Here is a 16026-nt window from a genome sequence, read left to right as displayed (position 1 = left end):
GGTGTTTGTATATGTCTGTTATATCTAGTTGGTTTATTGCAGTATTTAAATACTCTATTTCCTTACTTATCTTTTGTCTTGTTTTTCTCTACATTGTTGAGAGTGGAGTATTGAAGTCTCCAGTATTATTGTGGGAATGTCTTTTTCTCCCTTCAGTTCTGTCAGTTTTTGCTTCATATATATTACTGGTTTGTTAAATGTGTAAATGTTTATAATTATTTTGTCTTCTTGCTGTATTGAACCTTTAATTCATACATAATGTTCTCAGTATGGGTATCTTTCAGTTCATCTTACTTAGATCTGTTAACCTTCTTGCATGTGTATATGCATGTCTCTCATTAAGTACAGGGCATTATCAGCCTCTCTATCCCTTTCTCTTTTCCTGGGACTCTCACAATGTGCATAATGGTCCGGTTGATGCTGTCCCAAAAGTCCCTTAGCTCTGTTCACTTTTCTTCAGTCTTTTCTTTCTGCTCTTCATATTCAATAATTTCTCTTGTTCTGTCTTCAAATTTACTGATTCCTTTTCCTGCCTGCCCAAAGCTGCCTTTGAATCCCTCTAGTGAATTTTTCACTTCAGTTACTTTTCAGCTCCAGGATTTCTTTCTTGGTTTCTTTTTAGATTTTCTGTCTCTTTACTGATGTTTCTATTTTGATCATCCATCATTTTCTTGATGTTTTCCACATCTTCCCTAAGTTCTTTGGGCATCTCTAGGATGGCTGTTTTTAAGTCTTTTTCCAGTAGATCTGTTATCAGGTGTTTTTCAGGGACAATTTCTGTTGAATTATGTTTTTCCTTTGAATGGGTCATACTTTCCTGTTTCTTTATGTGTCTTGTACTTTTTTGTTGCTATTGAAAACTGAACATTTTAATCTAATAATATGGTAACTTGGAAATAATATTCTCCTCCTTTCGCAGGGTTTACTATTTTTTGTTACTGGGATTTTTTTGTTTCTTTGTTTGTAGACTGTCTCTGTACCAAGGATCAGCCTGAGGTTTAAATTTATGGTCTTTTCAGGTCTTTTCTGAACCTGTGCTTTTCCCTGGGCATATGCAGTCACTTTCTTCCCCCGTATATGTAGTAAGTTTTGAATGTTCTCATCTTTAATCGTTGGCTCCCCAAAGGGGAAAAAAAGAAAATGAAAAATGGAAAAAAGAAAAATGAAGTAGCAGATAGAATGCAGACTCTTTAAATCCACTGGAGGTTGGTGGGGGGCGCGGGGAGTGGGTCTAACAGTAGTGACCACTCTCCTCTTTGTCTCCACCCTTGTGATCAGAATTAGCAATCAGTGATCAGAGTACAAATCCCTGATGTTTGGAGGACAGGGTCCTATCCTGGCTTTCACATTGCATGCAAGCTGCTCTGGGAACAAATACAGCGCTGCTTGCTACAGGGCTAGGGATGAGGAATGCGGAGCTGCTATTCTGCTAAGAGCTGAAATGGACCAAAATTAACCTCTGTTTACCCTCAAGCCTTCCCCTGGAAGTAGTCAGCCTTCAATGGACTGCAGCTCTCTAAATTAGTTACAGGACACAGATTCTGCCAGTGTAATTGTTTTCTAGTGGGGAGATTCCTGGTGTTTCCTATGCCACCGTCTAACCCAGAGGCAGTATTCTTCAGTGTAGTGGTTTTTTGGTTTGTTTGTTTTTTTTTAAGATTTTATTTATTTATTTGACAGAGAGAGAGATCACAAGCAGGCAGAGAGGCAGGCAGAGAGAGAGGAGGAAGCAGGCTCCCCGCGGAGCAGAGAGCCCGATGCGGGGCTCGATCCCAGGACCCTGAGATCATGACCTGAGCCGAAGGCAGCGGCTTAATCCACTGAGCCACCCAGGCGCCCCCAGTGTAGTGGTTTTTAATAGTATGAAGTCATACAAAATAATGTCAAGTTTAGGGTTTAGTGTCTTTTTTTCTCAACTACATAGGCAGGAAGGAACATCACCATTGTAGCATGATGCGGGTAGAGGGAGAGGTCTCAGTGATGGCAAAAAAACCAATCCTTGGAGGATATCTCTGGTGTCTGCAGGTAGGGTACATCTCAGTGGTGGGACATAACGCTGCTTCAGCATCTGAAAAACAAGGAAGTCTTCTCATGAAAATTTTGCCACTGACTACCCAGCCATGTTAAAGTTTATTTATAAAATGAAGGGGTCAAAGTAGATTATCTTTAAAGGCAAGTTCAGCACTGAAATATCATTTGTTATCTTAAAATATAACACCTTAAGCTTTGAATTTCAGTTCAGAATTTCCATCATATTTAACATGTTTGCTTACATCCTGTCTGAAAGCAGGAACTATTTTATTTACTGGAGAATTCGCTTACCATCTTTACTTTTTAAGTATCTTTAAGAATTTCATTCTTTTGGGGCAGTCCATAAAGAACAACATAAAACACTGATGTTCCTACTTCTAATGCATAGAAAGAGACCCTTTGCCCTGGGAGTATACTCAGGGTTTGCACACTAGACAAAATATGATAGTTATTTATTTTTTATAATTATTTCATATAACTTATTCTTACTGTTCAGTGTTATTTAGGATACAGGTTTGTTTAGACTGTAGCGTTGTTTAGAGTTTGATTTGGAATAATCTTTGGTGATTTAAAAAATAGTAACATCTTGGGGCACCTGGGTGGCTCAGTGGGTTAAGCCTCTGCCTTCGGCTCAGGTCATGATCTCAGGGTCCTGGGATCAAGCCCCCACATGGGGCTCTCTGCTCAGCAGGGAGCCTGCTTCCCTCTCTCTCTCTACTTGCCTCTCTATCTACTTGTGATCTCTCTATATATATCAAATAAATAAAATCTTAAAAAAAAAATAGTAACATCTTCTCCTTGGTAATCATCTTCGACTTTTTCTTCTGTTTTCCTCTTTATTGTTATTTGAATATTATGTTAATTCTGTTTTTGCAAAAATTTGATTAGATTTCATTGTACAAAATCCAGAAAAAAAAAAACAAAAAGAAATGGGAAAAATTATCCATAATCCCACAATTTGGAGAATAGCCAATATGAACACTTGGTGACTATCTTTCCTTTTTTTTTTCCACAATCATTCTTTTCCTACTACTTTGTAACTTGTTTTCCCCAATACGTGATGTTATTGTTAATTGTTCTCCTAGGAGAGCATCTCAAAAAGTCACATAATATTCTGTTCATGAAGGTACCTGTCATTAGACATTGAGGGTTTGTGTGGAGTATGTGTGTATGCATGCTGCCATTGAATGTGTGGGGGCTGTCCTGGGAGTCATGTTTTTGCCTGTATCCATAATTCCTTGGAGTAACTTCCTAGAATTATATAAATAATCTAGCGACAGCAACAAGATGAACATTTACTGAGTGTCTTCCGTGTGCCAAACACCGTGCAAAGCACCTCATATAGAAAATCAAATGTAATTCAGTCCTCCACCAATCATCTAGCATAGGAATTAGCATTAGCCCAGTTTTAGAGACAGGACACGGAGAGTCAGACAGCTTGGCGCTCTGGTCAGGGTCACGGAGACGGCACGCGCGAGCACAGTCTCCAGGGCTCACGGTCAGATGCGGCGTGCTCCAGCCCCGCAGTGCCGCTTGACACACCCAGACTGCTTATTTTTACACTCCTCTAAAGCTGGCTTTCTGCTCCTCTTCCGTTCCTTCGGGTAGTGTCTTCCTCTGCTGATACCATATGCTCTGGCTTGGATCTCATCCACACCACGTGTGTATTTGCCCTTGTGTACACCACAGCTTCCTCAGAACATCCGCGGCCTGCCCACTTTTCTCCTTGAGACTTTCCGTTTCCCTCACTTCCCACTTCTTGTTCACCCATCTGCTCGAGAAAGACGGGGCGTCTTTCCTGTCTTCTGGTTGCTATATTTGGCCTGTTCCTGCTGCCGCAGTTGGTGTCGGTTCTCTTGCCTGCTTCTCTTGCTATCTGAGGGCACCTCAGGGAAGCCAAACAGAACTCCACACCGGGGCTTCCTGCCCCACTCGTCTCCCAAACCAAGGACTGCGGGCTTTGAGTCCATCCGTGGACAGTGACTCTGCTGTAGCCCGTTACAGTCACCGTGAGGCCGGTGCATGGGAGGGGCATGTGTGTCAGACCGCAGCCTTTAAACCGTCACCGTCTGAAGGAAAAATGTACGGAGAGGAACGGGAAGGGAGGGGAGCCTTCCTGCTGACCCTGCTGTTCTCCACGCTCTCTACTCAGTGGCTGGGTTCTTTGCCTGGGGCCCACCCTTCAGACTGCTGTTCGTTTACCGGGCCCCTGCTTCCTGTGAAAACACTTTTATTCATCCTTTCTTCTGAGCCAGTTCCCAAATCGCTGCCTTTTTCTGGAAACTCTGCTTTCCGTTCCACCTCTTGAATCGGAAGTCATCTGCTCCCCCTAGAATTGCGAAGCCTCATCTTTCATATCTTCTACAGAATTCGCTATTCCTCTCACGACTCCCTTTAATTTATCGAGATCTGAGTCCATGTCTCATTCATCATTGTACTTCCCACAGGATCTAAGAGTACACATGGATATATTGCTGAATACATTAATGAATCAGTGAATAAATTATAAAATCCAAAAGCTTGTGCTATAAACCAAGAAATAACAGGCAGACATTGAATCATTTTATAATATTGATACAAAAAGTCCATATAATATTAACCAATTTATACAGTTGATAATATTTGAGTAGAAGCGTAACGATACATCAGCTATTTGGCGGGGGTGAAGGACATGGAAACACTACTTTCTGAAAAATAAATTTTTAAAAAAATGTCTTCAAATACAGTCAAAACAACAAAAAACAGAATATAGCCAATCATACCTCAGTGTTTTTAAAGGAAAACAATTTAGTAAGGAATTTGGGGTTAGGCCCTAACATTGTAATTGGCGAGTCCCTCTTAAAGGAAACTGAGCTGTGAGGTTATTCACTGGAAGAACCATGGTAATTAAGCCTACGAAAGAATGCATCCCCAGGGAAGAAAGGGAAGAGTGGGCCAAGTGACTTAGGTCCTCAATTAGCTGCCTAAACCTTGGCACACGCTTGCAGAAAATGTGACTTACAGCAAAAGAGACAGTGTACCATGCAGGAAATAATGAGAGAATCTACTTCATGGTTTTGTTGTGAGGATTAAGTGAGTTAATGCAGGCAAGGTTCAGTGGCTGGCATGTTGTAGTTGCTATAAAGCGTTGAGTACCAGCTGTTTTTCTCTTAAGGTGGAGTTGCCCTCATTCTCTGGCCCTGCCCTACAGGACTGCCATGTATGGGAGGTGGTGTTGCATACTCTAGTGTACACGTGGCCGAACTTCTTAAACCTCCATCCATTTCTTGCCTTTAGCCCTAATTAGTCTTTCTGGCCTAAGCCACCTAAGTTTTTGAAACTATGAACCAGTGTTTTCCAGCAGTGAATCATAAAGCCCTATACTTATATTCCATTTCACTGTTTTGACCTGATCACAAACAAAATTTTTAAAAGAAAGAATAATTGGCTTTATTGAATACCTGCCAGATTCTCTGCCCGTGCTCTCATCTCATTCTCCCACCATTTCTGCCAGTGGAGGTGAGGAGAACAGGGAATTAGAAAACTTACCCAATATCACACAGCTAGTAACTGGCAGGAACATGATTTGGACCTAGATATGTCTCTGCCAGACTTGCGGCCTCATCCAGCACTCCCTCCTGTAATGGAAGGCAGAACATATATGCCCGAGTAAATATCATAAGGATTTCTCTTCAGTGTCTTATTACACATCAGGATGACACTAACTGCTTGTTTCCATAAAACTTAAGGCAATTAGCCAAGCATTTGTTTTTGATTACAGAGGACCGGTTTACTGAAAACAAATGACTAAAGCTGTCAGTGTTTTAAAGCATGTTAGCTGGGGGAGAGTGAAGCATGAGAAGCTAAGATAGAAATAGGAAGTTGGTGCCCACAATCTTAGAAGCTCAATTCTTGGCTCTTCTTTTATTGGTAATTATGTAATAGAGTGAAGAATAAGTGACAAGCCACCCTTTCGCCTCCAAGTGATTCCATTTCTATTTATAAAGTCTGAGAAAGTTGAAGGGTTTAGGAATGTTTCAAGATTACACAGACTCTAGAGGGGTAAAGCCCTGGATTTCAGATTTCCAAGTGGAAGAGTTTCTTGGGCTCCTCAACCTATTTCAGTCTGAATACTCCTCTTATTTGGTGGGCTTTCCTCTGAAAAAACATTTTGAATGAATGAAAGTTGTCATTTTCTACAGTGTAGATTCCATTTGTACTGAGGTCTACTTGGGATTAAGCAAGAAAATGCTCTTCATTTGCCACCAGAGCCCTAAGCACAAGTGCAGACTTGGAAAATTGTGTTCTTATATCCATGCATGCTCACTGAGCATGTGCTGTGGGCTGCCATGTTCACAGGGCTTCCCCATGCAGTCATGCAAGTTGTGCACTGCACAATGTAGAGGACAGCGGTCTCATCATGTTTTTATTATTTAATGTTATATACCTGCTCGCACAGTAAAATGTTTGAGGAAGAGACCCTCTTTGAGCTGCAGACTTCCTCCAGCTGTCCAACACCTCACCACCAGGAGACTGGGCCTCTCTCCTTGAAAGTGTCTCTCCTTTCAAGCTCGTCTTTCCTCCCAGCTTTTAAAAAGGAAACAAACTAATAAAATAAATTCACTTAGATAGGAGCGACTACTGAAGATTAAAGCTCCCAAGGGCTTTTATAATTTAAAAGAAGTGATTGCTAAATCCAAATTAAACTAATATATAAAATAAATAGAAAGGTTGTTTTTAAGCCAGGAGGCCATGCATTCCTAGTGTCCTTTGTCCACACTGGGAGTTTGTAGCCACATGTAAGGAGAAACTTAAACCACTGATAGGCCCCCTTCTTTTAAAAGACTGCCAAGCTCTGGTCTTGTTACAGTTCTGAGCTCATCCAGCTGGGTTAGTGTCTGTAACCCACTGTAAAAGTGACTTGTTCAGTATAGGGGACAGGAAGTAGGGACCAGGATTTCCAAAACAATTATTCTAAGACTTGGATGTACTCTACCTCATACTTCAGTAATTTCTAGAACACTTCTATTCTGATTACAAGATTGTAAGCTCTTTGGAAGCAAAGTGTCTGATTTATATCTTCTCCAAACACTACTGAATTTAGGCCCAGATTGGGCAAGGATTTCTTAGGGTCACATGACTTGTTAATGGCAGGACCAGAAATAATACTCATGATTTCCTTGTGCCATGTACCAACGTAGTATTCTGTCTGTTCTACCCCTGTTTCAATTATCTGCTGCTGCATAACACATGATTCCAGAATCCCACTCCCTAAGACAACAACACAGGTACTTCTCATGGGTTTATTGTCAGGCATTTGGTTGGGCTGTTCTGCTTCCTGTGATGTTGACTGAGTCGCTCATTAGCTGGCTTCATATGGATTGCGCCGAAAGGTCCCATAAGGTTTCATTTCCATGTCTAGAACCTCAGTGCTTCTCCCATGGCCTCTTCCTCTCCATATTTTCTCTTTTCTCTTTCAGTAATAGCCTGAACTTCTTTACAACTTAGTAGCTATCTTCCTTTAGCAGAAAGAAGCAAGTTGGCAGGCCTCTTACACTAGTCCAGAACTGACAGTGTGACTTGTACTGCATTCTCTGGGTCAAGCCAGGTCACAAGGCCAGCCCAGATTCAAGGGGAGGGAAAATAGATACTACCCCCTCTCAATGAGAGGAACAGCATATACACTGAGGGAGGGAAGAAATTGGTGGTGGCCATCTTGGAAACTAACCATAACCATAGTTAACTAGCAGATGCCGCCTTCTCTCCCTAATTCCTAGCGCCCTGACAGAACAGGAAAAACTCAAGCCTATGCAGAAACAAAGGAGAAAAGGGAGAAGAAAAATGCTCTGAAACTACCCATCCCTTTCCATCTCAAAGCCTAGCCAAAGGGTTAGGAAGGTGACACCTGCTTATCCCCCAGCCCCTCTGATCATTCCTTGGCTGAGTTTCTTCTGGTCATTATTTGAGCATCAGAGGAAAGGCTGCTGCTCTTTGCGCTGAAGGTAAAGAGCACGATTGGTGCTGGTGTATCCTGCGGTGGGCATTTTACAATAATCTGGTTTTAGAGCTACTGCTATGTCTGTTTTCTGTGTCAGGCTTTTAAGTGCATATTTCTAATGGCTCATTCTCTATGCAGTAGTTAAAAACAATGCTTTTCAGTGCTGCATTGTGTATTGCTAAAATGTAATACACCTACAGGTAACCTTTTCAACTGCTAATTTCCATCTATAAGTCAAATTGTACTTCATCACTAAGAAAAAAATAGCAGATCTCATTAAGTTTCTCCTGCTTTCTTTTTAACAACACAGAAGATTCTTATGTGAAAGAATAAGCACCTAAAACTGGAAAAACCAATTTTCTAGCCTATTCCACCTCTAGCAACATCCCTTCCTTGTATTCTAACGAACTTGGTTTTAAATTCCTACAGGATGAGGACTACAGGCATACTTTGTTTCACTGCGCTTTGCAGATATTACATTTTGTACAAATTGAAGGGTTGTGGCGATCTTGCATCAAGCATGTCTGTCTAATGGCACCATTTTCCAACAGCATTTGCTCCTTCCTGTCTTTGTGTCACATGTTGGTAATTCATGCAATATTTCATTCAGACTCATTCATCATAAATGTATTTTTTGTGACCTGTGGTAAGTGATCTCTGAGGTCACTATTGTGTTTAGGGGTGCCACAAACTGCCCACATTTGAGAGAATGCACTTAACAAATGTGTGTGTTCTGACCGCTCCACCGACTGACCATTTCCCCGTCTGTCTCCCGCTCCTTGGGCCCCCTGTTCCCTGGGACACAATATTGAAATTAGGCCAATTCATAACCTTCTACAGTGACATCCATGTGTTCACATGAACGGAGGAGTCACACTCACTTTAAATCACAAGCTAGAAATGATTAAGCTTAGTGAGAGAGGAACGTTGAAAGCTGAGATCGGCCAAAAACCAGCCCTCCGGTGCCACGCAGCTAGCCGGGTCGTGACTGCAGAGGGACAGTTCTTGAAGGAAGATAGAAGGGTGGCTACAGCGAATACACAAAAGAAAAGTAAGTGAAACTGCCTTATTGCTGATAATGAGAAAGTCTGAGTGGTCTGGAGAGAAGATCACCGGCCACAGCATTCTCGTAAGCGGAAGTCTACCAGAGCAAGGTCCTAACTCATTCCAATTCTATGAAGGCTGGGAGAGGTGAGGAAGCTGCAGAGGAAAACTTTGCCACCAACAGAGGGGGGGGATTCATGAGATTTAAAGGAAGACGCCGTCTCCACAACATCAAAGTGCAAGGGGAAGCAGCCAGTGCTGATGTAGAAGCTGCAGCAGGAGATCCAGAAGATCCAGCTAAGATAACTAGTGAAGGCGGCTGCGCTAAGTAACAGATTTTCATTGCAGATGAAAACAGCCGTCTGTTGGAAGAAGATGCCGCCTCGGACTTCCATAGCTACAGAGAAGGAGCCAGTGCCTGGCGTCAGAGCTTCAAAGAACAGACCGACTCTCATTAGGGGCAAATGCAGCTGTTGACTGGAAGCTGAGGCCAGTGCTCGTTGACCATTCTGAAAATCCTAGGGCCCCTAAGAATCACGATAGATCTGCTCTGACTGCTCTGTACATGAAGAAACAAAGCCTGGAGGACAGCACATTTATAACATGGTTTACTGAATATTTTAAGCCCACTCCTGAGACCTCCTGCTCAGGAAAAAAAAGAAAGATTCCTTTCAAAATGTTACTGCTCATTGATAATGTTCCTGGTCACCCGAGAGCACTGATGGAAATGTACAAGATTAATGTTGTTCTCTTGGCCACATCCATTCACAGCATCCGTTCTGCAGCCCATGGATCAAGGAGCAATTTTGACTTTTAAGTCTTTACTGTTTAAGAAATACATTTTGGGGGTGCCTGGGTGGCTCAGTGGTTTAAGCCGCTGCCTTCGGCTCAGGTCATGATCTCAGGGTCCTGGGATCGAGTCCCGCATCAGGCTCTCTGCTCGGCAGGGAGCCTGCTTTCCTCTCACTCTCTCTGCCTGCCTCTCTGCCTACTTGTGATCTCTCTCTGTCCAATAAATAAATAAAATCTTTAATAAAAAAAAAATACATTTTGTAAGGCTCCAGCTGCCATTGAGAGTGATTCTTAGAGATCTGGGCAAAGTAAATTGAAAACCTTCTGGAAAGAATTCACCATTCTAGATGCCATTAAAAACATTAATGGAGCATAGGAAGGGGTCAGAATATTGAATTTAACAGGAGGTTGGAAAAAGCTGATTCCAACACTCGCGGATGACTCTCAGACATTCAGAAACTTCATTGGGAAGTCACTGCAGATATGGTGGAAATTCAAGAGAGTTAGAATTGGAAGTGGAGCCTGAAAATGGGACTGGACTGCTGCAGTCTCACGATGAAACTAACAGATGATGAGGAGTTGCTTCTTATGGATGAGCAAAGAAAGTGGTTTCTTGAGATGGAATCTTCTGGTGCAGATGCTGTGAAGATTATTGAAATGACAATGAAGGATTTAGATTATCACATAAACTGAGTTCATAAAGCAGCAGCAGGGTTTTAGAGGATTGACTCCAATTTTGAAAGAAGTTCTACTGTGGATAAAATGCTATCAAACGGCATTGAGTGCTACAGAGAAAGTGTTCGGGAAAGGAAGAGTCAGTCAATTTAGGAGACTTCATTGTTACCTTATCTTAAGAAATTGCCCCAGCCACCCCAGCATTCAGCAACCACCATTCTAATCAGTTAGCAGCCATCAATGTGGAGACAAGAGTCCTTACAGCAAAAAGCTCAGATGATGGTTAACATTTTTAGCAATTTTTTTTAAAGATTCTGTTCTTATAATCTCTACATCCAACATGGGGTTCAAACTTACAGTCCTGAATCAAGAATCACATGCTCTACTGACTGAGCCAGCCAGGTGCCCCACATTAAAGTATATACATTGTTTTTTAGACATAATGCTATTGCACACTTAATAGACTACAGTATAGTGTAAACATAGCTTTTAAAAATTTTATACAAACACAATCTTTTTATGTACCAGGAAACCAAAAAATTCATTTCACTCACTTTATTGTAATACTCTATTGGAATGCTCTGGAAGCAAACCCACAATATCTCTAAGGTATACCTATATTCTCTTGCTTTGAGAAAAAAAATCTCTTAATCTTCTAAATTTCCTTGACAAATTTTTTTGCATGTATGTTTTTTTCCTTAAAAAACAAAGACTTTCTTTGTTGTTGTTGTTGTTACAGTTAGATTGTCATTTAGAGAATTATTCAACCCAGAGTATTTTTTCCTAGAAACAATCACATAAGTAAAATTCTCTAGTGTCGTACATATCAAAAGAGGAAATGTAAGGCTGTAGGGGCAAAGCTTTTCCAAGTGCTTTGGGAAATCTTACTCTTAAGAGATTATCTTGTACCCAGCTGTGTAGGACCTAGGGTCCACCGAAATCGCATTTATTCTCCCAATTTATATGGCCCAGGTATTGAAGATAATGTATGGACTCTTTTTGGAACAGGATTTAATGGGTAAGCATTTACATGTGGCACAAAGCTTGCATTCAATTAGAAAATGTCCAGATTTTTTTAAAACTCCACTGACTATCCTTTCTCTTATTTTGCTGGGGGTAGCAGCGGTGAGTTTGCTCTTGTTTACTTGCTATTTTCTTTTGTTTGTCTATGACCGAAAAGACACTGTGCGTCTTTAAAATTGTCCAAATCACTTGGAGATTTGGGGGGATTTTATTTGAATTTTTCAAAATTTCCATGCTGGGGCACCTGGGTGGCTCAGTCAGTTAAGAGTCTGACTCTTGTTGCAGCTCAGATCATGATCTCATGGGTGTTGGGATTGAGCCCCACATTGTGCCCTGTGGTCAGTGGAGAGTCTGCATGAAGATTCTCTCCCTCTGCCCCTCCCTCCAACTCAAGTGTACACATTCTCTCTTTTTCTGTCTCTCTCTCTCAAATAAATAAATCTTTAAAAATAAATAAAATAAAATGTCCATATCTTTACCCCTTTCATTTTAGGAAGAAGAATTAGAAGCCCAAATTTCCTTCCTTCAAGGGCAGTTGAATGACCTGGATGCCATGTGCAAATACTGTGCAAAGGCGATGGACACTCATCTTGGTGAGTGAGCTGCTTTGGCCCTGGGAGTAATGATAGTCCTAACAACACTGTCCAGTTGGCCCTCACAGCAGCACTATGGTAGAGGTCCTGTTGCTATCCACGTTGTGCAAATGAGGAAAGTGAAGCACAGAAAGATTAGTAAAATTTCCTAAGATTATGTCGCTAGTAAATAGAGTAGAGATTCAAAATCAAGCATTTTAACCATAGATTTCAATTCTCAGCCGCTACACTACCTTTTGTAAATAACTGTCTACCTCAAACCAAAATGAAATGTTGAGCTTTCAAGGGGTGCCTGAGTGGTACAGTTGGTTAAGTGTCCAACTCTTGGTTTTGGCTCAGATCATGAGCTCAGGGTCTTGAGATCAAGCCCCACGTTGGGCTCCACACGTGGAGGCTGCTTAAGACTCTCTCCCTCTCTCTTTGCCCCTCCTCCTCCCACACTCGCGTATACTCTCTCAAATAAATAAATCTTAAAAAAAAAAAAAAAAACTGTTGAGCTTTTGAGATCAAATAGTTCTACTGTTGTGCCAACCTGTCTGTAATTACCAATGTGATCAGGATTTTGACAGTGCTTTTTTTTCTTTTTTTTAATACATGTTTTTAACCACCAACCTGAAATGCATGTTGGGACCACATGACCTTTTCTTACTTTTGACTGCTTATATTCTAAGAAATGCCCTAGTTTGAAGTTTCATTTACATGTGAGTCATACATATGTCACATTAGAAAGTCTTCAGGCATTATTCTCTACATTTGTGAAAGTTCTGTATTTTGTATCAGAAATGGTCTCTGCTGGATCATGTATGTTTTGCTTTAGCGACTGTTCTGCTTGCAGAACTTTAGAATGCAGACTATTAGTGTTTTTCAGCCCTCTTATGGGCATCCTTTCTTTTTCCATTCTTCAGTGTCTAACATCTGTGGTTTGCGAACAGATTAGGAAAAATAAAACATATACTGTAATGGCAAGGGCCAATATGGTGCTCTGTGAGTGTGGACAAATGGCAATACCAAGTAGTATAAGAAATCAGGATGCATCCCACTTATGAGGGGAAATCAAAGAATCCACTGAGGCCACTTCCCCCTGCAGGGGTCCTAGGAGTAGCCCATCAGTGGGGCCTTTGCAGAAGGTGGACTCTCTTCCTTGGACTCCACTGATATCTCAGTCTATTAGGTCATGAGTCCATTACATGCAGTCAAAACAGCTGTCATTTAAGTGTGACCTGACCTGTACTGCCTCTAGCAAGGAGTTGATGTTCTCTTATGGTTGGGGAGGTGGTTGACTCAGTGGCTAGTTGTCTTCCCAGTGTCTTACTAGGCAGCTGACTGGGCCCCGTTCTGGCCTCAGCTATTTCTCCTCTCTTGAGGACTCCTTCAGAGAAAGAGTTCAAGAGGGGAAGTAACTGGAGAAACCCCAGAAGGTGATCAAAAGGGTAGTATCTCTTATCACAGCAAGAACTGTTACCCTTGTCACATCTGATCTGCCCCTGGCACAGTGGTTCATTTATACGCTTCATTATGATCATTTTTTAAAAATTCAGATAAAACTAAGTTTTCAAGAATTTCATAGCATCCCACTTTATTTCTTTTTAAGATTTTATTTATTTGAGAGATTTATTTGAGAGATGGCCAGAGAGATAGCATGAGCAGGGGGGAGAGGGAGAGCGATCTGAGCAGGGAGTGTGATGCAGGGCTCGATCCCAGAACCCTGGGATCACGACCTGAACCAAAGGCAGACACTTAAACGACTGAGCCACCCAGGCACCCCTCATAGCATCTCACTTTTAAATGTATCAAAAAGAAGTAATGAAGAGAGATAGTTTATATATAAATAATATATATTATATAACTCATTTTCGTTCAATATAATTTTAATTTTAAAGCAAGTGGTGGGGGGGTTGTATATGTGTATGTTTGCTTCTCTGGCTGTGTGGGCGACCTTGTATTGCTTGACTTGGGTTTTGACCAAAGTAGGAGAACAAAGAAGTGACTGAGAGAAATATTTCCTGGAACTCTAGAAAATCCTGTTAGGAAATTTCTAAGTTGTTTGGTCCACATAGCAGCTTTTAAAGCAGCTTTACTTAAGCCTCAGAATGTTCAAAGAGCTTTTGCTCTGAATTTGGTCTCTCAGTCAGCACTGTAAGAGTATTTTCTCATTGCATGGGAGGGGGAAACACTTTAATTAAAGAAAAGCCCATACCAGATGTGAATTTTCAACTAACTGCAAAACTAAATTTGTTTTTGTGTGTACGTTTCACTTTCAGCCAGAATCCCTTCATATAGCTGTCAACTTCTTTTCTCCATATAAATAGCAGGACTGCCTTTTTAAAGTAGGGTCAAAAGATGCTACAAAGAATTCTGGGCTCTGGGCCCACAGATGGATTTCATTTCACCTGCCTATTACGGCATTGGTTTATTAAAGGGTATTCCTGTGTTGTAGGCAATTTTGATTCCAAGCAAAAATTAGAGAAAGACAAAAAAAGATAAAGGTGAAGCTCTTGATTTACTTTTTGGCTTACTGTATTGCCTTTAAAAATGACTTCAGTACCCTAGTATTTTTTTCCATATGGTATTTTCTGTTTTTACTGATTATTAAAGCAGTACAACATTCGAACAACTGAAAAACATATTAGTAAGTGACTGATTATAACATAGTATAGTGTAATCTTAATATTAAATATTAATACAGTTTTTTATTAACTTAAGGAGATGTTCATGCTATATTATTAAGGGAAAAGACAGCACAAAAGGATATATTTGATGCAAAAATAACCACTAACAGTGATGGTCTGGATAAAAGGAAGATCATAGGGGGACTCTCCAGGGGGCCCAATTTTTAATGCCTGGGAAATGCAGCACAGCCACTGAGAGTCTGTAAATGGCTGAAGCGCCTGGAGGGCCATCTTTACACTCCAGGCAGGAGTCAGGTGGAAGTGTATCCGGAGTGGTGTTAGGAAAAGCAGCCTCGTGTGGCAGCAGATGGACACAGGGTGAGAACAGACTCTGTCACGTCTTAGCCCGGCCTGCTTAGGATCATGTCTTCATATATATATATACAGTGGAGACCCAGTTATCTACCTTACCACTTTGCTGCCAAGATGAATGTGTTTTTAAAGCCCAGCACAGGGCATGGCCCAGAGTTAGGTTTTCAACACTAATTCTCTCCCCTAACTCCTGACCAATACCAAATTCCCCAGCACCTAACTAAATATTCCTTTATCAAACGATTTGGAAAGATGCTAGAATTTGGGGTGTGTTGGTCCCAAGATGAGGCATGTGAGCTCTTTGAGCAAGAATAGCTATAGCAGAACAGAACGATGTGGCCTCCTTGACATGAGCGCCGCTGGGCCTCCATCCTGCCCTGGGCCACAGGCTACCACCGTGGCTGTGAGAACTGCCTCAGAAACTTGTTCCAGCAGGTATTTCTCTGTGTCTTCTCCCAATGTTAATTGTTTTCAGTAAGTTCCTTTCATTTCAAGACAGTTCCATTTCACCCTACATTTTCATCAGACATGCAATAATGCCTTAAAATGTCAAGTACAGTTCAAGGCTCTTGTTATAACTGCCAGAACAAATACAGAGAAAAACCTCTCAGTTAAAAATTATACCAAGGCATTTGTTCAGATGGTCCTTTAATTATAGAGGTAATAACATTGACAGGTTAGCAGTTCTTTCCTTATGGTCCTGGAACCCAAAACTAAAGGAATATTTGTTTTATCGAAACTCAACCAAAATTCTAATTTTATTACTTCCACATAATTGAACTGCTTAAATTCAAAGACTGAGAGACAGGAATTGAAAATACATGTTTTGTTAAGCCTAACTTTCCTGTCAACTTCAGAAGACTTGTTTTACGTGTTCGTTTTTCTGTTGCTATAGTTACTCCCCTTCCTG

The 16026-nt window shown here is 41.2% G+C and overlaps 1 protein-coding gene across 3 annotated transcripts in view; it reads left to right on the top strand.

Annotated features, from left to right (window-relative positions):
• Positions 1 to 16026, top strand: part of TBC1D5 (TBC1 domain family member 5) — a 579401-nt gene that overhangs the window by 544771 nt on the left and 18604 nt on the right. For all 3 annotated transcript variants that reach the window (XM_046002325.1, XM_046002328.1, XM_046002327.1), the window contains one exon: positions 12036 to 12135. In XM_046002325.1, the coding sequence (XP_045858281.1) occupies positions 12036 to 12135 (100 nt within the window). The remainder of the gene's footprint in view (positions 1 to 12035; positions 12136 to 16026) is intronic.

Source organism: Meles meles, chromosome 4, assembly GCF_922984935.1.
Source record: "Meles meles chromosome 4, mMelMel3.1 paternal haplotype, whole genome shotgun sequence".
NCBI lineage: Eukaryota > Metazoa > Chordata > Mammalia > Carnivora > Mustelidae > Meles > Meles meles.
Note: the sequence above shows the minus strand (reverse complement) of the source record. Positions and strands in the feature narration are given on the sequence as shown.